Source organism: Corylus avellana, chromosome ca1, assembly GCF_901000735.1.
Source record: "Corylus avellana chromosome ca1, CavTom2PMs-1.0".
Taxonomy (NCBI): Eukaryota; Viridiplantae; Streptophyta; class Magnoliopsida; order Fagales; family Betulaceae; genus Corylus; species Corylus avellana.
The window spans coordinates 6,973,469-6,988,308 of NC_081541.1; the positions used below are offsets into that span (position 1 = coordinate 6,973,469).

Here is a 14,840-nt window from a genome sequence, read left to right on the forward strand (position 1 = left end):
GTACAATTGTTGAATATTGGTTTATTCGTATATCGAGTCAGAGCATCCACATCAAGCTCTTGAAAATTTAGTTAAATTTAACTTTCAAAATGTGCGTTTTTAGATATGGTTAGTCACTTTTAAAGACTTCCAAATATCAAACTCTCTAAATAATTTTCTACTTTAACTAAATATTATTTTTTTTTATTGTGAAACCAAACTACTTTAACTACCATAAAACTCACTTTCATGCTCATATACATGGAATTATTTTTTATGCCCAACTGCATTTTTAATTCAAGAGATTTCATTGATGAATGCATTTAATTTATTAACCGATGGACATCAATCAATTAATGCAGTTGTGTATTTTGCTGGGTGATTTTGCAGCTCATAACACCTAGGTGTGGGTGTGAACTGCTTGTGGGTTGCCCAGGTTGTTGGGAAAATTGATAATTAATTGGCAACCAATTTCCCACCAGCCCTTTATGCGAAAGACAAGTTTAGAAAGAAAACACACGAGAACACACACCAATCACACACATACACAAAGAGTTTATGTGGTTCAGCCCAAAACCAGGCCTATGTCCACCAACAAGAGAGTTCCACCATGAGCAAATTCTTACAACTCACAGTACATGCCCATACCATCTAAATACACTTTGCCCCAGAGAAAAGCCTCACACACTCCTCTCAATACAATAAGTGATAGTTGAGTTAAAGGACAAAAACGCTCACTCTCTTGCACATTCCCTCCCAAGCTCTCTTCTCTCACATTGAAGAAGCTCTTCTTTTGGGATCTCTTCTTTCTTGTGTGTATACAAACACAAAGGCATCATTCCTTTATATAGGAAAACCATTGTGTTGCCTAGAAGGTTCCGGAATGTTCCACACACATCAAGAACACTCTTTCTTCTTAGAAGGTTCCGGAATGTTCCACCAACATCAAGAAGACTCTTTCTTCTTAGAGAGTTCTGGAATGATCTACCATCATCAAGAAGACTCTTTCTTCTTAGTGAAGGAAACCATTGTGGATCTTTGTAGAACACAAGAGAAAGTTCCGGAAGATTCTGCCTACTAGATTCAAGGCATACCTTAACAATCTCCCACTTGACTTGAATCCCATCAAGTCGTAATCTCCCCCGGATGTCTCCTCCACCTGAGAGCTTAGGTCCGCATCTTGACCGATGCCCATCCCCACACCCTGGGATGTCGTACAAAACACTGTCTACACCAACAGTCATAATTCTACAAGAATTATCATGCTCCACCATAAAGAGCACATGCACTTAGAATTAAACCATTCTAAGAATTTTCCTTTCCGGCACATGTCGAAAAAATCCTGCTGAAAAATATGGTGCAACTTCCATGTTTGGTTTCCTCGGAAGTTCATCAGCCATCGACACCCTTTTCCACCACATACCCGACATCAAAGACCAAACCAATGTCCCGTATGCAATTGTGGACCCGCTAATAGAACACATCCATTATCCTGACATTTTTAGCGGTCATGCCAGAGGATGTACATGTCCTTATCAAAGAACATCATCATCTCTCTCTGTAATGAGAGAAACAATATTAGCGTTTTTGGAGCAACTTGCCGAACCTGCTCCTTTCTTTAACCTCTGAACAACACATGTATCTAGTACTTCTGATCAGTACTCCGTGAACAGTGCCTCGTGAACAGTATCTCCATGAACAGTACCTTTGCTTGTGAACAGTGCTACGTACTCCGTCCTTGAACAGCACTCCGTCCGTAGACAGTGCTCCATACTCCATCTGTGGACAGTACTCCCACACTCCGTCAAGCTTTTCAATCTCAAACTTCAAGGACTGCATTTCTCCGCAACCTTGCTCTGATACCAATTGTTGGGAAAATTGATAATTAATTGGCAACCAATTTCCCACCAGCCCTTTATGCGAAAGACAAGTTTAGAAAGAAAACACACGAGAACACACACCAATCACACACATACACAAAGAGTTTATGTGGTTCAGCCCAAAACCAGGCCTATGTCCACCAACAAGAGAGTTCCACCATGAGCAAATTCTTACAACTCACAGTACATGCCCATACCATCTAAATACACTTTGCCCCAGAGAAAAGCCTCACACACTCCTCTCAATACAATAAGTGATAGTTGAGTTAAAGGACAAAAACGCTCACTCTCTTGCACATTCCCTCCCAAGCTCTCTTCTCTCACATTGAAGAAGCTCTTCTTTTGGGATCTCTTCTTTCTTGTGTGTATACAAACACAAAGGCATCATTCCTTTATATAGGAAAACCATTGTGTTGCCTAGAAGGTTCCGGAATGTTCCACACACATCAAGAACACTCTTTCTTCTTAGAAGGTTCCGGAATGTTCCACACACATCAAGAACACTCTTTCTTCTTAGAAGGTTCCGGAATGTTCCACCAACATCAAGAAGACTCTTTCTTCTTAGAGAGTTCTGGAATGATCTACCATCATCAAGAAGACTCTTTCTTCTTAGTGAAGGAAACCATTGTGGATCTTTGTAGAACACAAGAGAAAGTTCCGGAAGATTCTGCCTACTAGATTCAAGGCATACCTTAACACAGGTGTGGGTTGCCTACACCCGGGCATGCTTTTGTCCTTAACACTGCCCATTAATGGCGAATAATAATCCCGAAAGTTTTGCAGTATACAAAATCCCAAATAAATCTAAGAGTTCAATCGTCGGAAAAGCATACTTGAGACGGAGAGAGAGGCTAAGCGCAGATCAAACACGAGGAGAGAGAGAGGCTGAGAGCAGATCAAAAACTGAGAAGAGAGAGAGGCTGAGAGCAGATAAAATCAGAGTCCCTGATCGATTTCACAAAGAGCGAGAGCAGGAGAGAACAATGGAAACAGAAATTTCCATCTCTGTATGTTCTCTCTTGCTTTTGGTGGTGTGACGAAAAGAAGCTGTGTGATGAAAAGAAAAATGGAAGGGGAGAAAAGGTAAAAAAGGGAGGAGATGAAACTCTGGAGGGAAAAAATCACCAAAAGCTTGGCGCCAGAGTCAAATAAAATAATCTTATAAAATAAATAACATTTGTTTTTTGTGTCTTTAGATTTGAAGAAATAACATTTGCTTTTCGTGTCTTTAGATTTGAAGAGGAGATCAAATGTTTTATTTAACATTTGATAGAGAGTTTGATGTGGAGAGCTTTTTTTGTAGATTTTGTTAAAATTTTAAAGAAATGTTAGAAATGGAGAGCTTAACGTGGATGCTCTCAAGTGATTGATTGTTTGAGCAATTTCAGACTTCCTTACAACACTTCCCAGTGTTGAAATCGATATATGTCGGACTCCTATGATTTGATGATTAGAGATTAATGCTGAACCGACGGTCAACTACTCAAGATTGATTTTTTCTTCTTTTTTTTTTTTTTTTCCCTGAGCCATTCCATTAAATCCCCAAACACTTCTAAAACCCTACAAAATGTGGGGCAAAGACTCCAACCAAAAAAGCCTAAAAAATAATCATCACAGTTTAAATATAATAAAAAAATGAATCCAAACAAATCGTGTCTCATAGTTCCTTGACCAAAAGGTCGAGGAGAGAGCTGCCATGATGGTTGTATTTAATGCAATCCGATAAATAGATCGCTAAAAAGATGCGATGATGCAATCGATAGAGGTTGCATTTCCCGCATCCTTGAACAAAAAGAGCATACTCTACAACAGCCCTAGGCAAAAGAGAGATCCATTCCCGCTTTATTGAACGATGTGGGGATGAGCTCTCTTGACGGAAAGATCTGGAATGGGATACCACCATAAAGGACAACGCATGGGGCCCAAGCGCCGGTGAAGAGGGCAGCTAGAGGCTGAGCTTGTGGAAGACCCAAAGGGGGTGAACAGTGAAGAGGCGTGTGGGATAGTGGAGGCGGATTAAACTTTGATCTTCCCACAAAATATTAGAGAAATAAATAAATAAATAAGAAGAAATGAGAGAGTGGAGGAAAGGGAAAGCTCCGTTTAGTTCAGTGACGACACTGACGGAGCGACGCTGTTCAGGAGTTTGTTTTGTGGGGGAGGGAGAGCGGTTCGAGAGAGATGACTACAACAGATTGTTTGAAAGGTGAATTTCTTTTTTCTCATCGCCTTTTTCTTTTCCACTTGTCTTTTCTGGGCAAAATTGATTCAAAAAAAACTACGATGGCGAAATAATAGCGGAAGAAGAAAAAGAGGTCAAGAATTTGTGTTCTAGTTGAAAGTCAAGATATATAAATAATAACGCCAAAAGATATTCTTCTAGTTAAGGCCTTAGAGGGTCTCTTTTTTTTCTGACTAGGAAAAAAAAAAGAAAAAAAGGAGCTTAGACAGGTCGAGTGCATGGTATTATTGAAGATAGACCTGCTCACCCACTTATATAATAAGCCACCACTCCCGTTTCGGATGAATAGAAGAGATTTATGAGTGCATATATAAAAGAAAAGGCAAGAAAATGAATAGTAATTCCAAAACGATACAAAATTCCAAGCATCATGTTGGCGGATGAACAGCACCCGGCCCAATCCCCCCAAATGCAGAAACCAGTTTTATCTATAAACAAAGAACTCTTCAAGGAACACATAACTAACGGATTACAGAAGTGGGATAGTAAATTTCAATAGATTTTCCCACATATACAGTGCATGAAATTAAAGTTGCGCAAACCTCACTAACCATGATGTATAATGTACTTGTAAAATGTGGTGAACAATTTGTTGAGTAATTTGTATACAAAATATTCCAAATATTGTACCTCCTCCTTGCCACATTCCATCTTAAGCTTTCCGAGGGCATAGACCTACTTTGCAACCTTGCTATAGCTGTCTTTTAGCGTGACTGTTCTATTGAAGACGAGCTTTTCAGGGGTGGAATCTTTATCAACCGCAAAATAACCTGATATTGCATATAGAGAACCATACAATCAACACAGGAAAGGAAACATGATTTCGGAATGCACTCAGAAGAAACATAGCAAAATCACAAAATAGAGAGAAACAAGCGACAACAAATGCTGCAAGTCTTGGCTAAAGACAATATCCACGGCTTGTTGAAGCCAATAATATGCATAAACCCGATGGGGACAAAATGCCAACCCAGCTAGATAAAATTTGGATTAGAAAGATCCATTTTAAGAATTTACCCTCACCAACCGTGTAAATTGAAATCCAGATTAATATTTTTAGCCAATTAGGTGAGAAGGATCAGAACTTTATGCAGTTGCATTACATTAGAACTTGATGCACAAATATATCTATGCCATGCAAAGTGCAACTCTTTTTATTTTACAGTTAAATCACCAAAATATTCAATATAGGAATAATAATGAAAGGGTTCTGGACTCTACCAAGCCTTTCGAACTGAAATCTGTCCCCGACTGTAGCATTCTGCAGCAAGGATACAGCATATGCACTTGGAACCACCACTTTGGACTCAGGGTTCAGATCACCAAGCCAATCATCAAGCTCAGCAGGGTTCTGATACAATAATTAGAACACAGGTAAGCATTCGTCATATTTTAAAAAATAAAGCAGAGAGCGAGAGAAGAATAAGACAGCCTTAGATGGTATATGTTTGCCAACCTCCGAAAGGAACAATTTGTCAAACAATCTAACTTCCACCTTGAGAGGATCAACCCCGAGGGAAGATTCAGCTACCCAATGGAGAACCCCCTGCATGATAAATGAATGGACCAAAAAATTATTATAGGTAATCCATGAAAAATATACTCAGCAGCAAGCACCAATTTAATTTTGTATTGCAGAAAAGAAGTTCAGGTTTAAACAGGAAATCCAGCAAAACCTTAGGCTTTGTCTTCTTAGAAGCATCATACTCAGCCCGGATCTCTAGAACAGTCTCCTTATCGTCATCTAGGATAACTTCGGTGCACTTTATGGGAAATGCATATCTGCACCAGCCAAAAGGATCCTGAGTATGAAGCACATCTTTGCTCAATCTGATGGGCAGATATGAACTGGTAATATACATACCTGAGTAGCACAGATTTACCAGGAGCAAGGCCATAGTAATCCTTTGAATCTTTCACCCGGAAATCAGAATGTTCAATGTATACAACATTTGAAAACGGAACCTAAGGAGAAGCAGCAAAAAGCACAACCAGTAACAGATTACAAACTGCAATTTGGAGCAAAATATGGTTTTTCATTAGAATGAAAATAGCAATTTAAATAGAAAAGCTTTATTCTCATAATTGATGTTAGTGCATTGCATTAGAAGACCGCATATATATTATCGTATTAAGATCAATCACACACTTGTCACACTTTAGGACAAGTGTTGCCAAAATGAATCAACACAGAATGATATGTTGCCTTGCTGATTGTTCAAGTCTTAATAGCAGCAGTATTATTCTCAAAAAAACACGACTAAAATTTTATTCTTAAAAGAATGTCACCTTGTAAAAGGCAGATGCATCATCTGTTTGAGCATCAGGCCATCTCTTTGCATCAAGATCTATTATTGAGCCAGCTTCTAGGTTTGTAATAACAACCTTGAAACACAGAAAGGATCAGTGATACATTGAGTGAAAAACATATTCTAGAAACAGTGTAAAACAAGATGCAAACCTTGAGCGGATGTAACACAACCATTGCTCGAGGCACTGTTTTGTTTAGTTCTTCTCTTATGTGATACTCAAGGCGATCCAAATTTATTGTACTATTATCACTGTAACACAAGATAACACATTTAAGATAACAAAGCATCATAAATCTTACATATTTTCCATGTTCTCAGGAATGCCCATAACACATATCAAACCTTCTAGTGATCCCAATTCCTCGAACAAAAGCATTAATTGCAGTTGAAGTCACACCCCTACGACGCAAACCAGCCAGCGTCATAAGGCGAGGGTCATCCCAACCATCAACCCACCTATCCGTTACCAATCGATTTAACTGCAAAGATATACCATATTCAATCGTTATAGAGATAAATAATAGAAGAGCATGATAAGATAACATTTTTTAAATCTTTCAACAGACATGTTCTCACTCACCTTACGCTTTGACATCACAGTGTTAGTAACATTCAGTCGTGAATATTCCCATACATATGGCTGGTAAAGGCCAAGCGCATGTAATAACCAATAGTATGAAGCACGACGTGTCTCGAACTCAAGTGTACACAGCTGCATAAAACATCCAAAAGTTGATTAAAAGTGTTGACACACTTTACAAAGAATATATAACTGATTGTCAAGAACGAAAATCAGATGGTGAAGACCTTCTATTGCACACAAAAGGGAGTGCATCAAAATAACTTATGGATATTAGCTTATCTGCATTTGAGGCTTCCAACAAGCTAACAAGCAAATGTTATGGAGAGACTAGCACATCAAAATAAAACGGACCTCAGATGTTTAGTTCAAAGCAAACAAACACCAAACTTTCAAACCCAAACTGTTAACAGGAACCATAAAAGGCACCAGTTACCAAAAAACTGTGTTACCTTATGAATGACCATAAAACAAGGTAGGAAGTTAACAATACATCACTAACCCCACTTTCCAACACATAACAAGTAACAAGAACGAAGCAGGCACCAGCTGCAATAAATAATAAAACAAGCTTCATAACAAGAACAGTCAACTGATCTTTATTACGGCTGGGGGAAGAAGGCAACTCCTATAACACAATTTTTTTTAAGGGCAGGCAAAGTCCCATGTCCAGCAATCATCTAAGTTAAATAAAAAAAAAAACGAATTGTTTAAACCGAGTTAAATCTAGAACACGCTCCCCCCCATCCCCAAGAGAAAAAACCCAGAACTAATCTGGATACTAGAACACACTTCATGAAAACCCACAACTAATCTGGATACTGCTATATCTGTCTTTCCTTTGGTCAAAATCAGGCTACACCACAAGAAATCACATGGAAAGACCTATCTAAAGATCTATCAATCTTCTGACATCTATCAAACCATGGATATTCCAGTTATTATTTTGGAAGCTTCAATAACAGGTGGCTATCACAAGAAATAAACGACCAACAACACCAAGTCATCCAATCTGTTCTGAGATTACTAATCAAAAAGTCGACCTTAATTTTTCAAATAACACATCATTTAACTCGCCGAAGGATGCTTTGCATTCTTAAATATCTTTAAAAAGGCAAGACAAGTTCCTTAGATACATTTGACAACAATAAAAATCTTGAATTTTTCTACAAATGAATCAGGAAATGATACCTATCAAGGGTGGGAAACATACCGAATGTGTAATATTCTCAAGAGAATCCACAATACAGTGAGCATAATCATAACTGGGATAGATACACCACTTGTCTCCAGCATGTGGATGAGGAGTAAACTGAAAAGAAAAAAAAAAAAAAAATCCAGACCACTGAATACAATCTCCACGAATTTGAGCAATCAAAGATGTTCAGTGGTGCAAACTTGCCTTGATCCGATAAGCAATAAGGTCGTACATATTATAATTATCACTCTGCATGTCTTGCTTCATCCTCAATGTTGCTGTCCCTTCTTCAATAAGACCTCTTCTCATATCATCAAAAAGTCTCAAAGATTCTGCAACTGGTCTGTCCCTCCAAGGACTGTTCATCTTTTTTTCCCTGTACTCCTTTATTTCGTCAGGTGTCTAAAACAAATTATCAGAGAGTCAGGAACCTTATATCAAGATTGATTAAGAAAATAATCCCACAAAAGCAATGTATAAGTGCCAAGCATAGACTCTTCTTTTCCTTTTCCTCTTTTCCTAATCAAATTCTATTAAAGAAAATATAAAACACTCGAACTCAACAGCCTCAGCTACAACCCTTCATTCGCCAAAGCAAGGAAGAACATAATGGGACAAAAAGATTACAGTCAAAAGCCCATGTTACTACACATAACTACATAACTTGATAACATCAAGTCATGCAATCAACTTTGCCATAAAATTGATAGTTTGGCTTGGATGAGTCAAATCCTAGCTGGAAGTGGCACTGCACCACACCCTTGCAGCAAGAGCTAATTCACAGCAAATAGAATAAGAAAATAATGTTTTAAATTTTCAGATAATAAGTATTTTATCAAATTATCAAACAACAACCTGATGATCAACATATGCATGACCCCTTCGTATGAGCTCCACTGCTAAATCATACAAATCTTGGAAGTAATCACTGGTGTAAGTAATCTGCAAAATTCAGCAAACCCAAGAGTTGCCAAAACAAAGGGCAGCACAACAGAGGATACACCATCAATGTAGAGAAACCACTATACCTTAAAGGGCTCCCAACCCATCCACTGTACAATTTCTTCGATATGATCAATGTACTCTTTCTTTTCAGCTTGGGGATTTGTGTCATCATACCTAGTGCAACAAATCAGGGATCAAACTCAGATGCAAGAGAAACTGGAAATTTCTTTTATCTCTTCTCAATTCTTAAAGAGCATATGGAAAATTAAAAGGGAGTTTATAACATTCGTAACAAACAATAAACCAAAGAATCACTTGTCTTGTAGCAAACTAACAAAGTATGAACAGCATTCTTTTAGTTTCTTAAGGGAGTAAATTTAAGTTCTTTTAATTACAGAGTATATGTTTTCGGCCATCTGACACTATAATGCTCTGCATCCATGCACACACATACAAACCATATTTCTGAGTCCTACTCTACCGTGCCCAAGGAGAACCAACCAGATTATAATACATCAACAAATAGAAGCTTTGACTAATGCTGAAATATGTATAACAGAACCTTGATAGGTGAAAATAGAACAAATTTACAAACTTTGATGCATGAAAACAATACCAACTATAATCTACATAACCAAAACATGCCAGTCAGGGGTGCAGCAGAACAATATCTTATCAAAACTGGCTTCTATATGCAAACCAATTCCTGTCATTTAAAGATTCAAAAGAACATAAATGTTGGAAAACAAGATTGTTTTCATTTTATAATCTGAATCTATCTTACAGATAGTGCACTTGAAACATCAAGCCATTAAACTGGATTAAAAACACTCAAGATAGTGCACTTGAAACATCAAGCCATTAAACTGGATTAAAAACACTCAAGATAGGTGACTGACCATTAAATATTCATAACAACTTCCACACACACACACAAAAAAAAAAGGGGGGGATACATTGATAGCACCAAAAATATCCTTCCTCTGTCCCATACAGGTGTCCACATTTCCATTCTTAGACATCTCAAAATCTTTGTCCATGCTCCAAAGTCAAAGATAGATTTCATATATTTACTAAATTAAAATTTTGCTTTCCCATTAATTACAAATGTCTAAATGTGCTTTTCCACTTTTAATTTTTCTTTTTTAAAAAAAAAGAAGATAAATTGGAAAATGTTATAAAGCAAGTAGATGAAAAGCATTTTAATAATTGTTCTTAAAACTTTTGCTTTATGAAAAAGGACTATTTTTGCAGCACAGAGGGAATATCAAAGAAGCAGTGTGTGAAATTCTCACCTAAGGTAGCAGCCTCCACCTCTCTCTTTTGCCAAGCCAAAGTCAATAAACATCGCCTGAGTAACCATAATATAACTAGAATGAGGAGATTTAAACAAATAGCTAATCTAACTTAATTATGTTATTTACCTTGGCATGACCAATATGTAGATACCCATTTGGTTCAGGAGGAAAGCGGGTTAAAACTTTTCCTCCTGTTGCTTTTAAGTGTTTTTCAAGCAGTTCCTTTGTATTGCAACATCTCAGGATAGAACCATCACTGAAAAATACTTCAGTATGCACCTGAAAAACAAGAGAATTGTGATATATCTTAAAATGCTTATGCAGAGGTGCATATGTGATGACGTGTAAAGCTGAACTCAAAAGTCAACAAGGAACTATAGCCAGCAAGAAAAGACAATCATGAACTTGTTAACTGCTTAGCTTATAAGTCAGAGTAACAACAACATATGCATGAGCTTGATATCAGTTTTGAATTACATATCATAAACAACGGTGGGTTAGTGAACAGCATCAAATCCTGAATTATTCAACAATAATAAGAATCCAATGAAAAAATATCAACGCTTCAGTAGTATATCACTACATCCTTTTCAATATCACTACAATGATTAGAAAATGATGTTTTCACATAGATAAATAATGAAGAAGCTCATAAAATATTATCTGACCAACCTTTTCACTTATTTCTTAACTTATCTTCTTGTTAATTCACAATTTATAATCATCACACCAAATGACACAAGCTTGCAAAGAAATATTACACTTTTTTTTAACATTTTATAAACATATGTGTTAAGTGGTAGAAAAACTTCAGAGTCAATAACACCAACCAGAGTAAGAAGCTATGAGCAAATAATAGGAACAGTTGAAAAGGGATCATAATAAAAATTAGAAATAGCCAACTATTTACCTTGAAATTTTCCTCCGGTTGAGGGAATATCAAAAATGGATTAATATCTTCTTCAGATGGCTCTGGAGTAACAACAGCAACAGTTTTAACCTACATAAGTATAAAGTGGGGAGAAAATTATCAGTGGCATTTTAAAAGGGAGTAGAAAAATTGGGAAAAAAGAGAAAAGAAATAAAAAATTAAAAAAAAATCCCTGCAAATGTCTCCACCTCTACTTTAGAAGGCTTTTCTTTTTTCTTTTTGGTTGGCTTTTCATCATCTGCTGCAGTCCTTTCACCAAGTAAATCATACAACTTTGCATCGACGAATTGCTGTAATAGGAAGGGGAGGGTGGGGGGGGAAGGAAAAAAATAATTGCAAGCAGAATGGTCTTAGTGAAAATTTGAATTAAATTAAGTTGATAATCTATCAGACTTTAATAAAATTGAAAAAACATTACCTTGACAATCTTTGGATCAGCCCATGGGTGCCTCTTCCGAACATGCCCTAGTAATTCACCCACTAGAGACCCCCCAAAAAAAAATAATAATAAAATTTAAGTGCTGAACAGAATGTGTTACATGTTTACCACAAGAAATAGAAGCAGGTGCGCATGTTCATAGAACAAAATAGTAATAAGTTATCATGATAAAAAGAATAGTATGGAAAAGCATGAACTGGTGGGGCTGGACAAATAAATAAAGGCTGACAAGTCATGCATTTACAAATAAGCCTATGGACAGATACACCCCCACAGCACTCCCACGCATATTGTAACGATCTAAGAAAAAGTGCTAGCCACATTAGCACTATCACACTAAAAGGACTAGTCAAATTGAAGCTTTCCTAGAATCCCTTATAAAGCCTAATTTCACCTAATAACTATGCAACGTAGGACTTAGCAATCATGACTTTCTTTATAAATCACCCACTCTGTGGGTTTTTCCTCATCCTTCCAATGTAGGGCCGGAGTGTTACAAACTCTCCTCTTAAACCCCTAACGTCCCGATCAGAGCCACGTCATGCAGTGCTAAAGCACCACATGACACTACTAGGTGGCTCTAATACCATGTGTAACGATCCAGGAAAAAGTGTTGGCCATATCTACAATATTACCCCAAAATGACTAGTCAATTTTGAGCTTCCCTAAAATCCCTTATACAGCCCAGTTTTAACTAATAACTAGGCAATGTGAGACTTAACACTCATGACTATTTTTATAAACCACCCATTCTTTATAGGCTACTTCTCATCTTCCCAATATGAGACTGGAGTATTACACATACAACAAACCAATTGATCACAAAATGATCCAGAGCAAGTGTAACAATGTTTACAATATGTCTATATCATAATATGATAAACCATTTAATAAAGTGTGGAAATCAAAGTACATAAATAAAATTACTAACCATTCGTTCGATAACGTTGCTCTAAAATCACATTCTTATTCTCTTCAAAAACCTCATTAACAGCTCGTTCAATTTCTTCCTCCGAAACCTCAACACCTGGTTGCATAAACAATGAAGTTATCAATGTCTAAAATGAAGCAAGAAGTTCTTTTTTAAAAAAAAAAAAAAAAAAAAAAAAAACCACTACTCTTAAAAACAAACAAACAAAAAAACCGCACACTCCCGACTGAGAATTGAATGAAAGCTTCCAATTTGATATATGAAAAACACTAAGAAACAATGTATTGAACATCCTGAACATCGAAAATAAGTCAAAGAATGCTCTTTTTTTCTTCATACCAACACCACATGCTTCTTCAAATTCATTCAATTTGAAATCCTCCGAAGCAGTAGCTCCAAAAAATGAAAGAGCTGCATCTAACTGGGCTGTAGTTTTAATCTGCAAAGAAGAAACTGTGTAAGAATAATATTACATCCAGAAACTTTTCTAAAATAAATCAATCCCATCAAAACTTCGCAAAGACGAGAGCAAAATCAGCCGTTTGAATAATAAAATTCAAAGTCGTGATTGCTGTTTAGAAGACAAAACCTTTGAGGAAACAATGTATTGCAGCAATGCTGGGCGATGCACAAGAGCGTTTGCTGGGTACTTTGTAGCAACCTGTCACGCATATGGCACACAGCAAAAAGTCATATTAATTGTAATAGTGCTGACGGAAAATTAATATAAGGTCAAAACACAATATTGATCCCTCCACCATGCGTGCGTAAGGGTAACTTGATGCGTTTTTAAAATTTTAAGGACTGTGTTAAATCAATCATTCAAGAATGAAACTTGAATATGACAAACAGTTCAGAGACCAGAATCATATTTTGATAAAAATAGGATTAACTTCACATGAAAAGAGCTACTACTTCTGAAGGAAATTTTCAAGATATCATAATTATTGCTTCAAAAATTTAACTTACCGTGTATAGGAGATTTCCAACGGTCCGACTGCATCCATCAGTTACACCAGCCTGAAAATCACAACAACAACAAAAAACAAAAATAAATCACCAAATGCATTAGTTTGTGAACAAGACATGCATACTCATAAAATAAACAAATAGCTTCCAGAAGAGGCAATAACAAAAGAAATCTCAACAAGGGAGGCTCCGGTTGGTTGAGAAGGGACACCAGGAAATCAAAGGGAAAAAAATAGAAGTACTTCAATTTTAAGCTTGAAAAAACCAATCCGATTATCTCAAGTTTGACTGAGCTTCTTCTTCACTCATTCTTTAAAACTCGAAAACCTCGATAGCAAGTTCAATTTCACTTCCTCGATTTTCTCAGCAGCCAAATAGATGGAAGCAGAAGCCTTAAGCCAATCAAATCTGTTCTGTGTGAGAGGAAAAGGGAAAGTTCAAATACCTCGTCAATCACAGCAACCAGATTGGCCGTGACCTTCTTGTTGGCGACGGTGTTTCCCGCAGTTCGCTCGTCCAATCCGATCTTGAGAAACGACTCCAGGTGCTTCTCCTTATCGGAGCTCTCACCCTTCCCCGGCATTCTCTCAGAACGTGACGGACCTTTGGCGTCAATGTTTGGGAGTGAGGCGGGTTGAGAAACTGACGGAAAAACCCTAATAAATCTTAAATGTAAGAACCAAGAGAGATAAAGAGTATCTGTGGGGGGCGTTGTTAGCGTTTTGGGGGGTGAGATTCTATTTTAGATTCTTTGTGTTTAGGTCGAATTTGGAAATCAACGGAATATTTGTACTAACTGGTCCCGGTGGAAAATGTAAGGAGGACGAGGACTCGGTCACCATTGACCCGTCCCCGCCACTGCCTCGGGCCTTGTACTCCAAGCAATGCATTTGCAAGTTGCAACCCAATCCGCTATATCCATTAAACATATTAATTAATATGATGGAATATTTTACTCAAAATATATATATATATATATGATACAATTTTTAAAATCTATATTTTACTGAATCTTCCTTCTTTTTTCATGCAAGCAATTTTTAGTTTTCTTTAGTGAAATCAAGGTTTTAAATGTGGAAAATATCGGTGTTATTGAAATACGAGATGTTGGTAACTCCTTTCTTTTTTTTTTAATT

At 37.0% G+C, this 14,840-nt stretch overlaps 1 protein-coding gene across 1 annotated transcript; it reads right to left on the minus strand.

Annotated features, from left to right (window-relative positions):
* Positions 1-4,412: 4,412 nt before the first annotated feature.
* LOC132181208 (glutamine--tRNA ligase-like) lies at positions 4,413-14,565 on the minus strand. Its single transcript, XM_059594328.1, has 23 exons — positions 14,150-14,565; positions 13,705-13,755; positions 13,325-13,396; positions 13,075-13,174; positions 12,736-12,831; positions 11,784-11,845; positions 11,554-11,655; positions 11,345-11,434; positions 10,561-10,713; positions 10,432-10,487; positions 9,220-9,310; positions 9,047-9,133; positions 8,396-8,593; positions 8,207-8,305; positions 6,994-7,125; positions 6,756-6,892; positions 6,563-6,662; positions 6,391-6,486; positions 5,966-6,066; positions 5,778-5,883; positions 5,558-5,647; positions 5,323-5,452; positions 4,413-4,871 (listed from the first exon to the last, which is right to left on the minus strand). Exons 1-23 carry the CDS (start codon positions 14,285-14,287, stop codon positions 4,777-4,779), a joined length of 2,382 nt encoding a protein of 793 aa, XP_059450311.1. The 5' UTR covers positions 14,288-14,565; the 3' UTR covers positions 4,413-4,776.
* Between the last annotated feature and the right edge of the window lie 275 nt (positions 14,566-14,840).